The following is a 14,983-nucleotide window of genomic DNA, read 5'->3' as shown; positions in this document are numbered from 1 at the left end:
CTCCCCGCCCACACACACGAGTTCTGTTATCCCACTTTCTCATCCGCTCCCTTACAGAAGGGTCTCGACCCGAAACGTCGCCTATTTATTTCCTTCGCTCCATAGATGCTGCCACACCCGCTGAGTTTCTCCAGCTTGTTGTGTCTTCAGGGTCTCTGGGACTATCCCAACGCAGAGTCTGAACACCTCGTCTCAGTCCCACCTAAACCTACCTGATCTCTCGATTGCCAAACACTTCAACTCCCCCTCCCATTCCCACACTGACCTCTCTGTCCTGGGCCTCCTCCACTGTCAGAGTGAGGCCCAGCGCAAATTGGAGGAGCAGCGCCTCATTGAAAAATAGAAAATAGGTGCAGGACGAGGCCATTCGGCCCTTCGAGCCAGCACCAGCACCGCCATTCATTGCGATCATGGCTGATCGTCCCCAATCAATAACCCGTGCCTGCCTTCTCCCCATATCCCTAGACTCCACTAGCCCCGAGAGCTCTATCGAACTCTCTTAAATCCATCCAATGACTTGGCCTCCACTGCCCTCATCCGCTCCCTTACAGAAGGGTCTCGACCCGAAACGTCGCCTATTTATTTCCTTCGCTCCATAGATGCTGCCTGTCCCGCTGAGTTTCTCCAGCAGGGAATTCCACAAATTCACAACTCTCTGGGTGAAAAAGGTTTTTTCTCATCTCAGTTTTAAATGGCCTCCCCTTTATTTTTAGACTGTGTGGCCCCTGGTTCTGGACTCGCCCAACATTGGGAACATTTTTTCCAGCATCTAGCTTGTCCAGTCCTTTTATGGTTGTATATGTTTCTATAAGATATCCCCTCGTCCTTCTAAATTCCAGTGAATACAATAGACAATAACTGCAGGAGTAGGCCATTCGGCCCTTCGAGCCAGCACCGCCATTCAACGTGATCATGGCTGATCATCCCCAATCAGTACCCCTGTTCCTGCCTTCTCCCCATATCCCCTGACTCCGCTATCTTGAAGAGCCCTATCTAGCTCTCTCTTGAAAGTATCCAGAGAACCGGCCTCCACCGCCCTCTGAGGCAGAGAATTCCACAGACTCACAACTCTATGCGGGGGAAAAAGTGTTTCCTCGTCTCCGTTCTAAATGGCCGACCCCTTATTCTTAAACTGTGTGTGTGGTCCCTGGTTCTGGACTCCCCCAACATCGGGAACATGTTTCCTGCCTCTAGCGTGTCCAGACCCTTAACGATCTTATATGTTTCAATGAGATATCCTCTCATCCTTCTAAACTCCAGAGTGTACAAGCCCAGCTGCTCCATTCTCTCAGCATATGACAGTCCCGCCATCCTGGGAATTAACCTTGTAAACCTACGCTGGGCTCCCTCAATAGCAAGAATGTCCTTCCTCAAATTAGGGGACCAAAACTGCACACAATACTCCAGGTGTGGTCTCGCTAGGGCCCTGTACAACTGCAGAAGGACCTCTTTGCTCCTATACTCGACTCCTCTCGTTATGGATCTCATGTTCTGTTCGGGCAGCTGACGAAGGGGTTGTTTGTCTTTCAGGAGAGCAAGGGTCGTCGAAAGGTGCTGGCATCGGCTGACATCAGCATGAGGCGCTACGCCACGCCAATGCCCACCGCCACGGATGTCAGGCTGCAGCTCAAACCCCTCTCTGTAAAGGTGGTCTCCTCCTCCCTCCAGTTCTCTCTCTCCTGCGCCTTTCTACAGGAAGGTCGGGCAACGTAAGTCTGGCATGGATGGATGGTGGGAGGTTTAGCCCCCCCCCTCCCCCTCTCCCCCCTCTCTCCTCCCTCCCTCTCTCCTCCCTCTCTCTCCTCCCCTCTCCTACCCCCCTCTCCCCCTCTCTCCCCCCCTCTCTCCCACATCTCTCCCCCCACCACCTCTCCCCTCTCTCCTCCCCTCTCTCTCTCCTCCTCTCTCACCCCCCCCTCTCCCCACACCTCTCTCCCCTCTCTCCCCCCATCTCTCCCCCACTCTCTCTCCCCCCACCTCTCCCCCTCTCTCCCCCCCTCTCTCCTCCTCTCTCTCTGCCCCCCTCTCTCCCCCCTCCCTCTCCTCTCTCCTCTCCTCCCTCCTCTCCCCCTCTCTCCCCCCTCTCCCCCCACCTCTCCCCCCATCTCTCCCCACACTCTCCTCCCCCCTCCCCCCCCTCTTCCTCCCACTCTCCCCCTCTCCTCTCTCTCTCCCCCTCTCCCTCTCTCTCCCTCTCTGTCTCTCTCTCTCCTCCTCTCTCCCCCTCTCTCTCCCCTCTCTCTCTCTCTCTCCCCCCCTCCCCCTCCCCCCCTCTCTCTCTCCCTCCCCCCCCCCCCCCCCCCCACCCTCTCTCTCCGCTCCAAAGAGGGGAGGGCACTGTGGGGGAGGGGTTTCCCCAGGACACTGACCATGCTGTGTATGGGTGGGGGGGAGGGGAGAGAGGGGGAGGGGAGAGAGGGGGAGGGGAGAGAGAGGGGGAGAGAGTGAAGGGGGAGAGAGAGTAGAGGAGAAAGGGAGAGAGGAGGAGAAGGATGTGGATCTTGTGCAGGTAGTGGAAATTGGTTTAACTTGGCATCATGTCTAGTACAGACGTTGTGGACCGAAGGGCCTGTACTCAAGCTGTACTGCCCTCTATTCCATGTCTAGCACAGACGTTGTGGGCCAAAGGGCCTGTTCCCGTACTGTACTGCCCTGTATTCTATGTCTAGCACAGACGTTCTGGGCCGAAGGGCCTGTTCTCATACCATACTGCCCTGTATTCTCTGCCCCAACCTCTCACACACTTCCTGGGCATGTTGTTGATGAGGAACCACTAAGAGTTTCACAAGGGAGATGTCTCACAAACGCTGTCACAAGACAAGGCCCGTAAAACCCTCGGCCGTTGCGTGTCATGAACTTACAGAATAATAAAGTAAGGCTTTCGGGCCTGCCCTACTCAGGTGATCCGGCATCCGCCATTAGCCGCCGAAACGTTTTACCAGGTTGAAAATCCAGCGGTGACCAAGAAAAGGCACGACCCTGGGCGACTACTCACGACCACACAGGCCTCACGTGTCCACATGGTCAATAGACAATAGACAACAGGTGCAGGAGTAGGCCATTCGGCCCTTCGAGCCTGCACCGCCATTCAATATGATCATGGTTGATCATCCAACTCAGTATCCTGTACCTGCCTTCTCTCCATACCCCCTGATCCCTTTAGCCACAAGGGCCACATCTAACTCCCTCTTAAATATAGCCAATGAACTGTGTGGCCTCGACTACCCTCTGTGGCAGAGAGTTCCAGAGATTCACCACTCTGTGTGTGAAAAAAGTTCTTCTCATCTCGGTTTTAAAGGATTTCCCCCTTATCTTTCAGCTGGGACCCCTTGTCCTGGACTTCCCCAACATCGGGAACAATCTTCCTGCATCTAGCCTGTCTAACCCCTTAAGAATTTTGTACGTTTCTATAAGATCCCCTCTCAATCTCCTAAATTCTAGAGAGTATAAACCAAGTCTATCCAGTCTTTCTTCATAAGACAGTCCTGACATCCCAGGAATCAGTCTGGTGAACCTTCTCTGCACTCCCTCTATGGCAATAATGTCCTTCCTCGATTCAATGTGATCACGGCTGATCATCCCCAATCAGTACCCCGTTCCTGCCTTCTCCCCCATATCCCCTGACTCCGCTATCTTTCAGAGCCCTATCTAGCTCTCTCTTGAAAGCATCCAGAGAACCGGCCTCCACCGAGGCAGAGAATTCCACAGACTTAAGAGGGGGAATTTCTTCAGCCAGAGGGTGGTGAATCTGTGGGATTCTTTGCCACACAGACGGCTGTGGAGGCCACAAGTCAGTGGATATTTTTAAGGCAGAGATAGACAGATTCTTGATTAGTGCGGGTGTCAGGGGCTAGGGGGAGAAGGCAGGAGAATGGGGCTGAGAGGGAGAGATAGATCAGCCATGATTGAATGGCAGAGTAGACTTGATGGGCCGGATGGCCTAATTCTGCTCCTACAACTTGTGAACTTATGAAGTATATTTATGGATAAATATACAAGACACGCCCTAGCCTGTGTGTGTGTGTGTGTGTCTGTGTTACAAAGATTGAGAAACGAGAGACAAAATGTGGAAGGAAAGATAGTCCGAGGGTCACCAATGAGGTCGATAGCAGTTCAGGGCCGCTCTCTGGTTGTGGTGGGAATGTTTCAGTCGCCCGATAACAGCTGGGAAGACACGGCCCCTGAACGTGGAGTGTGCCGGAGACCCCGGTTCGATCCTGACCACGGGCGCTGCCCGCACGGAGTTTGCACGCTCTCCCCGTGGGTTTTCCCCGGGTGCTCCGGTTTCCTCCCACACTCCGGGTTTGTGGGCTGATGGGCTTGGTGTAAGTGTGCAAATTGTCCCCTAGTGCGTGTAGGATAGTGTTAGTGTGCCGGGGGATCGCTGGTCGGCACGGACAGGACGGGCCGAAGGGCCTGTTTCTGCGCTGTAAACTAAACTAATACGCACCCCTCTGTGCATGTAAAAAAAAAAAAAGTTTCCCCTCGGGCTCCTATTAAAACTTTTCCCCTTCACCTTAAACTTGTGTCCTCTGGTCCTCGATTCCCCTACTCTGGGCAAGAGACTCTGTGCATCTATTCCTCTCCTGATCTCATAGACCACTATAAGACCACCCCTCACCCTTATGCAGGGATGTGGGGAGGGGGAGAATTGAAGTGCGAGTCCAGGTTCAGTTTCAGTTGAGTTTATTGTCACGTGTATCGAGGTACAGTGAAAAGCCTTTGTGTTGCGTGCTAACCAGTCAGCGGAAAGACAATACATGATTACAATCGAGCCGTCCACAGTGTACAGATACATGATAAAGGGAATAACGTTTAGTGCAAGGTAAAGCCAGCAAAGTCCGATCGAGGATAGTCCGAGGGTCACCAATGAGGTAGATAGTAGTTCAGGACCGCTCTCTGGTTGTGGTAGGATGGTTCGGTTGCCTGATAACAGCTGGGAAGAAACAGTCTCTGAATCTGGAGGTGTGTGTGTGTGTGTGTGTGCGTTCGTTTTCACACTTCTGTACCTCTTGCCCGATGGGAGAGGGGAGAAGAGGGAGTGACCGGGGGTGAGGCTGGTCCTTGATGATGCTGCTGGCCTTGCCGAGGCAGCGTGGGGGTGTAGATGGAGTTGGTGGAAGGGAGGTTGGTTTGTGTGTGACGGTCTGGGCTGCAACTGTCCACAACTCTCTGCGATTCCTCGCGGGTCTTGGACGGAGCTGTTCCCAAACCGTGCTGTGGTGCTTCACGATAAAATGCTGTCCTAGTGATTCTTGCTGCGTGGAAGGAAACCGGAGCACCCGGAGAAAAACACACGCAGGGAGAACGTGCAAACTCCATACAGACAGCGCTCAAATGCAAAATGCAAATAGCTGGAGTAATGTAGTTGGTGCTGGGTGCATTTGTGACGGGGAGGGGGGTATAACTCCATTTACGCTGGGGATCGCTTGGGTATTGGTGGAGAGAGTGGGGAGGGATAACTGTCTGTTAATTCTGAGTTTTCTCCCATCTCCTCTCCTCCCCTCATCTCTCCCCTCCCTTCCTTTCCTCTCCTCCCCTCACCCCTGCTCCTCTCCTCTCCACCCCTCTCCTCTCCCTTCCTCTCTTCTCCCCTCCCTCCCCCCCCCCTCCTCTCCTCTCCCCTCCCCTACTCCCTCTTTTCTCCCCTCACCTCCTCCCATCCCCTCCTCTCCTCCATTTCCCCTCCTCCCTCACCCCCTCCACTCCTCTCCTCCCTCCTCTCCTCTCTTCTCCTCTCCCCTCTCCTCCCCTCCCATCTCCTCCCCTCCCCTCTCCTCTCCCCTCCTCTCCCCTCCTCACCCTCCCCTTTCCTCCCCCTCCATTTCCTCCCCCTCCTCCTCTTCTCTCCACTCTCCTATCGTCCCCCTCTCCTCTCCTCTCTCCTCTCTCCTCCCCCTCTCCCCCTCTCCTCCCTCTCCTCTCTCCTCCCCTCCTCCGCTCCCTCTCATCTCCTCTCCTCCCCCCTCTCCCCTACTCTCCCCTCTCTCTCTCCCTCTCCCCTCTTCTCTCTCTTCTCTCCCATCCTCTCTCCTCCCCCTCTCCTCTCATCTCCCTCCCCCTCTCTCCCTCCTTTCTCTCCCCTCTCCTCCTCTCTCTCTCTCCTCTCCTCTCCCCTCCCCTCCCCTCCCCTTCCCTCCTCCCCTCTCCCCCCCTCTCCCCTCCCCTCCTCTCCCCTCCCATCCACCTCCCCTCCTCTCCGCTCCAGGGATGAGGACATGCAGAGCCTGGCCAGCCTGATGAGCGTGAAGCAGAGCGATGTGGGGAACCTGGAGGACTTTGCGGGCGATAGTGAGGAGGAGGACTGGGACAAGCGACGTTCCTGGCCCGACGAGAGGGCTGGCAAGTTGGCGGGTGAGAGACGGAGAGGGGGGGGGGGGGGGGAAGAGAGGTGGTGGGAGAGAGAGGGGGGGGGGAAGAGAGAAGGATGGAAGTAGGGAGGGGAGTGGAGGTGGGGGAGAGAGAGAGAGAGCGCAGGGGGGTGGAGGGAGAAAGAGAAGGAAGGGTTTGAGGGGAGAGAGAGATTGAGGAGTGAGTGGGGGAGAGAGGTGGGCCCCAAATCTGAGGATGTGCCGGCTCTGGAGAGGGTCCAGAGGAGGTTTACAAGAACGATCCCAGGAATGAGTGGGTTAAACTATGATGAGCGTTTGTCGGCGCTGGGCCTGTACTCGCTGGAGTTTAGAAGGATGAGGGGGGACCTCATTGAAACGTACAGAATAGTGAAAGGCCTGGATAGAGTGGATGTGGAGAGGATGTTTCCACTAGTGGGAGAGTCTAGGACCAGAGGGCACAGCCTCAGAATTAAAGGACGTTCCTTCAGGAAGGAGATGAGGAGGAATTTCTTTAGCCAGAGGGTGGTGAATCTGTGGGATTCTTTGCCACAGACGGCTGTGGAGGCCACAAGTCAGTGGATATTTTTAAGGCAGAGATGGACAGATTCTTGATTAGTGTGGGTGTCAGGGGTTACGGGGAGAAGGCAGGAGAATGGGGTTGGGAGGGGGAGATAGATCAGCCGTGATTGAATGGCAGAGTAGACTCGATGGGCCGAATGGCCTAATTCTGCTCCTATCCCTTATGAACATGAGTTATTCCACCACAGGCTGCCTGATAAAATTCTCTCTGGTTGTGTCGTAGGTTTTAAGTACGTCTTTAAGCCGGAACAGTGGCGAGGTTGGTTAGCATGTTGTGTTAGTGCTTGCTTTTGAAGTCCCCCTTAACCTGCATTGAGCTGTTGAAGATGCCTGGCTCCGGTTCCCGCTATGGAATCCAGTCCACGATTTTGAGATTGCCGTGTCTAACCTTAATTGCCAGAGTACTGGCCCCCCTTTAAAATTGCCCCATTACCGTAATGCCTGCAGTACAGTCCCCCCCATCCCCCCCCCCCCCCCCCCCCCCCCCCCCCCCCCTACCCATAAAGGCTCTTCATGCTTTAATCTTGGGTTGTGAGAGATGGGCCTGTACTCGCTGGAGTTTAGAAGGATGAGCGGGGACCTCATTGAAAGGTACAGAATAGTGAAAGTCCTGGATAGAGTGGATGTGGAGAGGATGTTCCCACTAGTGGGAGAGCCTAGAACTAGAGGGCACAGCCTCGGAGTTAAAGGATGTTCTTTTAGGAAGGAGATGAGGAATTTCGTTAGTCAGAGGGTGGTGAATCTGTCGACAGACACAAAATGTTGGAGTAACTCAGCGGGATGGGCGGCCTCTCTGGAGAGAAGGAATGGGTGACGTTTCGGGCCGAGACCCTTCTTCAGACTGAGAGTTGGGGAGGGGGGGTGAAAGGGAAACAAGAGTTATAGACCAATAGACAATAGGTGCAGGAGTAGAGGCCATTCGGCCCTTCGAGCCAGCACCGCCATTCAATGTGATCCTGGCTGATCATCCCCAATCAGTACCCCGTTCCTGCCGTCTCCCCTGACTCTGCTATCTTTAAGAGTTCTATCTAACTCTCTCTTGAAAGCATCCAGAGAATTGGCCTCCACCGCCCTCTGAGATTCCGCAGATTCACAACTCGCTGTGTGAGAAAAAGTGCAAAAAAAAGTAACCATGATCAAGGAGACAGGCCATTGTTAGCTGCGGTCTAGGTTAAAATGAGTTGCAGACAACGAGACTCAACAAGTCTGAAGAAGGGTGTCGACCTGAAACGTCACCCATTCCTTCCCTCCAGACATGCTGCCCGTCCCGCTGAGTTACTCCAGCTTTTTGTATCTATCTATGACTGCTTTAGGTCTAGGATGGGGGGGAGGGGATGGAGAGAGAGGGAAAGCAAGGGCTACTTGAAGTTGGAGAAGTCAATGTTCATACCGCTGGGGTAGGAGCTGCCCAAGTGAAATATGAGGTGCTGTTCCTCCAGTTTGCGCTGGGCCTCACTCTGGCAGTGGAGGAGGCCCAGGACTGAAATGTCAGTGTGGGAATGGGAGGGGGAGTTGAAGTGTTTGGCAAACCGGGAGATCAGGTATATTTAGGCATGCTGAGCGAAGGTGGCCTGGATCGAGTGGATGCGGGGAGGATGCTTCCACTAGTGGGAGAGTCTGGGACCAGAGGGCACAGCCTCAGAATAAAAGGACATAGCTTTAGGAAGGAGATGAGGAGGAATTTCTTTAGCCAGAGGGTGGTGAATCTGTGGAATTCTTTGCCACACAGACGGCTGTGGAGGCCACAAGTCATTGGGTATTTTGAAGTCGGACAGATAGATTATTAATTAGTGTGGGTGTCAGGGGTTATGGGGAGAAGGCAGGAGAATGGGGTTAGGAGGGAGAGATAGATCAGCCATGATCGAATGGTGGAGTAGACTCGATGGGCCGAATGACCTAATTCTTGCTCCTGTCTTATGATCTTAACATGATTCCCTAAAGCCATGCATACAAGGTCTCGGTGTACCCGATCTCGACTCCTTTCTGTCTGTGTGGAGTTTGCACGTTGACCTGCGTGGGTTTTCTTCGGGTGCCCCGGTTTCCTCCCACGTCCCAAAGGCATGCGGGGCCGGCGGGTCGATTTTGCAGCCGATAAAATGCTCGTGTGTGTGTGTAGGAGGCTCAGGATATTATTGTAACGTGTACCGAGGTACAGTGAAAGGCTTGGCTACGCGTGCTATCCAAGCAGGTCGGAATATAGCAAGCAGGAACACAACCAGGTCAAACTGAAGTACAAATAGGCACGGCGGCGCAGCGGTAGAGTCGCTGCCTGACGGTATCGGAGACCCAGGTTTGAACCCGACCACGGGCGCTGTCTATGCGGAGTTTGCACGTTCTCCTCGTGACCCGAGTGGGTTTTCTCCGGGTGCTCCGGTTTCCTGCCACGCTCCAAGCAGGTGGAGAGGGGAGGGGGGAGGGGGAGGTAGGTGGAAGGGGTGGGGGGGGGGAGGATGGAGTTGGAGGGGGTGGGGACAAGTGAGGGGAGGAGAGGATGGAGGTGAAGGGGTGGGGGGTGAGGGGAGGGAGCAGGGAGAGAAGGAGGCGGAGGGGGCTGATGAGAGGGGGCTGAAGGGGAGAGGTTGGCAAGGGGGGAAGAAAGGGAGGTAGAGGGAGGGGTAGAGGAGTGGAGAGTGAGGAGAGGGGTGTATACACTGAGACAGTATTCAGAGTCGTGCAGGAAGGAACTGCAGATGCTGGTTTAAACCGAAGAAAGACCCAAAATGCTGGAGTAACTCAGCGGGACAGGCAGCATCTCTGGAGAGAAGGAGTGGGTGACGTTTCGGGTCGAGACCCTTCTTCAGACCCTCTCGACCCGAAACGTCACCCATTCCTTCTCTCCAGAGATGCTGCCCGTCCCGTTGAGATACACCAGCTTTTTGTGCCTATCTTCATTCAGCGCCCAACATTTGTTTGAGTGCAGGTTTGTTGACCTCAGTTCAGTTTGGCTTATTGTCACGTGTACTGAGTCAGCGGAAAGACAATACATGATTACAATCGAGCCGCCCACAGTGTACAGATACAGGATAAAGGGGATAACGTTTAGTGCAAGGTAAAGCCAGCAAAGTCTGATCAAGGATAGTCCGAGGGTCGCCAATGAGGTAGATAGTTCAGCAACTGCTCTGAACATGAAGGTCTGCTGCCCCTTGGATTAGCTTAGATGGGTCGGCAAGGACAGATTGGGCCGAAGGGCCTGTTTCCCTGCTGTGCTTCCCTGGGAGCTGGTGATAAATCCCGGAAAGCGGAGGAGGTGAAGTGCGGAGTGGGTCCGTTGACAGTGGATTCCGTGTTCTGCGCTGAGGCTCTATAAGGCGCTGGTCAGGCCGCCGTTTTGGGCCCCGTATCTGAGGACGTATGTGCCGGCTCTGGAGCGGGTCTAGAGAAGGTTTACACGAACGGTCCCAGGAACGAGTGGGTTAACGTACGATGAGCGTTTGTCGGCGCTGGGCCTGTACTCGCTGGAGTTTAGAAGGATGAGGGCGATGGGGACCTCATTGAAACGTCATAGAATAGTGAAAGGCCTGGATCGAGTGGATGTGGAGAGGATGTTTCCACTAGTGGGAGAGTCTAGGACCAGAGGGCACAGCCTCGGAAGTAAAGGACGTTCCTTCAGGAAGGAGATGAGGAATTTCTTCAGTCAGAGGGTGGTGAATCTGTGGAATTCTTTGCCACAGACGGCTGTGGAGGCCACAAGTCAGTGGATATATTTAAGTCAGAGAAGGATAGATTCTTGATTAGTGCGGGTGTCAGGGGTTATGGGGAGAAGGCAGGAGAATGGGAGGGGTTAGGAGGGAGAGTTAGATCAGCCATGATTGAATGGCGGAGTGGACTCGATGGGCCGGATGGCCTCATTCTGCTCCTATGATCTTCTGACCTTGCTCTGATCTCAGACGTCAACGAACCTCTTGGAGTTTTACGGGAGGAAGAGGAGGATTACACCCCGACCATTCGACGAGTCACCAGAACCAAGTCCGGTGAGTCTGAGCAAAACAACTTCACTTTTTAAAAAAAATATATATATATAAACACATTTATTGATAAAATCTCGTGTCAAATTACACATCCACAAAACTTTTATTGGGCGACAAAGACTGACAAAACTATGGTCACAATAGCATTAGAAATGAATAAAAGGAGTCCATGTTATTTTCCTTATGGCTTCAACCTTGGTAGCAACCTTCCCTCCATTGGTGAACTGTACACCGCAAGGGCCAGGAAGTGAGTGGACAAGATCATCTCTGACCCCTCTCACCCTGGCCACAAACTCTTTGAATCACTTCCCTCTGGAAGGCAACTCCGGACTGTCAAAGCTGCCACAGCCAGACATTTTCTTTCCCACGAGTAATAACCAAAAATTTGTGTTTATATCCACTCCTTTTGCTCTGGTATTTTATTTAATTCACATGTTTAATCGATAATGTTTTATTATTAATGTTTAATGTTTTATGCGTCATTCCTAACTGTCACGTATGTCATGTTGTCACTGGCGGGCGGAGCACCAAGGCAAATTCCTTGTATGTGAATACATGGCCAATAAACTTATTCATGCATTATTCATCCATTCATTCATTCAAGGCAACATGACACACAGTGACAGTTAAAAATGACTCAGAAAACACTAAACTTAAATAATAATAATACATTAATAATAAAGCAAATATACTTAAATATTAAATCACTATTTTCCCCCCCCTCCTTATTGACGGTGTGTTCCGCCCCCACCTCCCCGGGAATCTCCCCCCCCCCCCGGGCACCTGTGGACAGCGCGTGGTCCTTCGCTAGTGGCACCCGGGCACGGACGTAACCCTGGAAAAAGGGGCCTTGGGCAGAGCTCTCTTCCGCCTGGAGCCGTGGCCATCTTGTCCAGGCCCAGGAACAAACCCGACCAGGACATCTTCAGCCCCCCGACCCTCTCCCCTACGCGCAGGGTGTCCAGAGATAAGGACGGTGGGTGTGAAGTGCAGCCATAAGGCAAAGGGAGCGGCCCCTTTAGAGCCTCACATGCTCCGTGTACACGTGGCATGCGAGTCTGTGAACCATGCTGCGTTTAACTCGGGGAGTGTGTGTGTGTGTGTGGGTGAGCGTATGTGTGTGAGCGTGTGTGTGAGCGATGTGTGTGGTGTAACTGTGTGTGTGACTGTGTGTGTGACTGTGTATGTATGTCTGTGTCTGTGTATGAGCGTATGACTGTGTCTCTGTGAGTGTGTGTGTGACTGTGTATGTGTGTGTGTGTGAGCGTATGTGTGTGTGTAACTGTGTGTGTGTGACTGAGTGTGTGACTGAGTGTGTGTGAGCGTATGTGTGTGTGACTGTGTGGGTGTGTGTGTGTGTGTCTGTGTGTGTGAGTGAGTGTGTGTGTGTCTGTGTGTCTCTGTGAGCATGTGTGTGTATGTATGTGAGCATGTGTGTGTGTGTGTCTGTGTGTGTGAGCATGTGTGTGTGTGTGTGTGTGTGAGCGTATGTGTGTCTGTGTGTGTGTGAGCGTGTGTGTCTGTGTGTGTGTGAGCGTGTGTGTGTGTAACTGTATGTGACTGACTGTGTGTGTGTGACTGTGTGTCTCTGTGAGCATGTGTGTGTGTGAGCGTGTGTGTGTGAGCGTGTGTGTGATGGTGTGTAGGATCTAACACCAGTGACTTCTTTCTCACACACAGTCCCAGGCAAGATGACCAAGTCCGTGCGAGAGGCACCGTTCACCTCTGACGGCCCCCAGCCCAGCCGCCACACCACCATGGGCGCTACACCGTACGACCGCGCTGAGGCCCCGGCCTTCCCCCGTGTCAAGAGCCACAGCGTGCGGAAGGCGGCGAGGAGGCATTTTGCCGCGGAGGGGAGGGCGATCGGCCCGCCGGGGGGTCAGGACGCCGACTCCCAGACCACCCTGGACGGGGCAGGGTCCACCACAGTCAAGCAGCAGCCAATGGCGGTCCCCGAAACATCAGGCGTGCAAGATGGCCGGCGGCTGGATGTCACGCCGGTTCCCATTGGCCGTCTAGAAGAGGGGTAAGATGGCTTCCTACTCGTCTCCTCTCGAGAGGGAGAGGATGTGCAGTCATAGAGTCATACAGTGTGGAAACAGGCCCTTCGGCCCAACTTGCCCACACTGGCCAACATGTCCCAGCTACACTGTAGTCCCACCTGTCTGCGTTTGGCCCACATCCCTCCAAATCTGTCCTATCCATGTACATGTCTTAACTGGGATAATCCCAGCCTCAACTACCTCCTCTGGCAGCTCGTTCCATTCACCCACCACCCTCTGTGCGAAAAAGTTACCCCACAGATTCCTATTAAGTCTTTTCCCCCTTCACCTTGAATCTTATGTCCTCTGGTCCTCGATTCCCCTACTCTGGGCAAGAGACTCTGTGCGTCTGACCCGATCTATTCCTCTCATGATTTTGTACACCTCTATAAGATTAGAGTCCCAGCCTGTTCAACCTCTCTCTCCCTGTAGCTCGCACCCTCTAGTCCTGGCAATATCCGGACATACACGGTAGCGCAGCGGTAGAGTTCCCGCCTTACAGCGCCAGTGGCCCGGGTTCGATCCCGACTACGGGCGCTGTCTGTACGGAGTTTGCACGTTCTCCCCGTGACCTGCGTGGGTTTTCTCCGAGATCTTCGGTTTCCTCCCGCACTCCAAAGACGCACAGGTTTGTAGGTTAATTGGCTTCGGTGTAAATGTCAAAATTGTCCCCAGTGTGTGTGTAGGATAGTGTTAGTGTGCGGGGATCGCTGGTCGGCGTGGACCCGTTGGGCCGAAAAGGGCCTGTTTCCTCGTTGTATCTCTGAACTAAAACTAAATTAACATCCATTGCAAATCTTCTCTGCACCATCTCCAGCTCGACAACATCTTTCCCATAACAGGGTGACCAAAACTGAACACAATACTCTAAACGTGGCCTCACCAACGCCTTGTGGAACTGTAACATGACCTCCCAGATTCTCTACTTAATACTCTTGACTGATGAAGGCCAATGGGTGGCACGGTGGTAGAGTTGCTGCCTCACGGCGCCAGAGACCCGGGCTCGATCCCGGCTGCAGGTGCTGCCTGCGCGGAGTTTAACAGCTCAGTGTCTGCTGCGCTCTCCGCCCGCCCCTCCTCTCCGCTCCAGCCCTGTGGTCGCAGAATATACTTTCACTTCCCCTTCCTCAGCTTGCTGCCTTCCCTCTCTGCTTCTCACTTCCTCCATCCACTTTCTTTATGAGGCCTGGACCTTGCTGGCATGGACAACCCCCTGTATGTGTGTTCCCTCTCTCTCTCTCCCCACCCATCTCCCTCCGTCCCTCTCTCTCTGTCTCTCCCTCTATCCCTGTCTTCCTTCTGCCTCTCTCTCTCTCTCTCTCTCTCCCTGTCCCTCTCTCCCTGCGTCCCCCTCTCTCTCAAGTGTCTCTGTCTGTCTCTCTCCCTCAGGCTGGCTCCCTCGTCTCTCTCTCTCTCCCCCTGTGTCTCTGTCTCCCTCTAAGTGTCTGTCTGTCTCTGTCACTCTATCTGTCTGTGTCCCTCTCTCTGTGTCTCTCCCTCTGTCTCTCTCCCTATTACATATTCTTTTTGAAGAAGTAAGCAAAGGGGTTAAAGTGGACAAAGACACAGATGTTGTCTACATGGGCTTCAGCAAGGGTTTAGACTTTAGAGATACAGCGTGGAAACAGGCCCTTCGGCCCACCAAGTCCGTGCCGACCAGCGATCCCCCCCTGCACACCAGCACTACCCTACACACATTAGCAATCCCCGCACACTAACAGTATCCCACACACACACACACACACTAGGGACAATTTACATTGCTACCAAGCTAATGAACCTACAAACCCACACGTCTTGTGTCAGTCCAGTTTTACGTCCTTTGATTGAGTGTGTTCGTCCATTGGGTGTGCAAGTTTAATGCGTGATTGTGTGTGTAAATCTATTAAGTGTGTGCCCTTCGATTGTGTAAGCCTACAGTGTGATTGTTTGTTGATTGTGTAAGTGCATTGTCTGGGCGTGTGACTGTTGTGAGATTGTGTGTTGTTTGAGTGTGCAAGTGTATCGATTGAGTGTGTAAATTGTTTGAGTGTGCAAGTCTGTTGTGAGATTGAGTGCG

The 14,983-nt window shown here is 53.5% G+C and overlaps 1 protein-coding gene across 1 annotated transcript in view; it reads left to right on the top strand.

Annotated features, from left to right (window-relative positions):
• The window catches only part of LOC129694024 (uncharacterized), a 57,218-nt gene that overhangs the window by 27,205 nt on the left and 15,030 nt on the right, over nt 1–14,983 (top strand). The window contains 5 exon segments of the mRNA XM_055630751.1: nt 1,531–1,709; nt 6,209–6,354; nt 7,135–7,170; nt 10,799–10,882; nt 12,560–12,908. Of these exon segments, the coding sequence (XP_055486726.1) occupies nt 1,531–1,709; nt 6,209–6,354; nt 7,135–7,170; nt 10,799–10,882; nt 12,560–12,908 (794 nt within the window).

The sequence above is a fragment of the Leucoraja erinacea genome, unplaced genomic scaffold (assembly GCF_028641065.1).
Source record: "Leucoraja erinacea ecotype New England unplaced genomic scaffold, Leri_hhj_1 Leri_521S, whole genome shotgun sequence".
Lineage (NCBI taxonomy): Eukaryota > Metazoa > Chordata > Chondrichthyes > Rajiformes > Rajidae > Leucoraja > Leucoraja erinaceus.
This window is presented reverse-complemented; position numbering and strand designations above follow the sequence as displayed.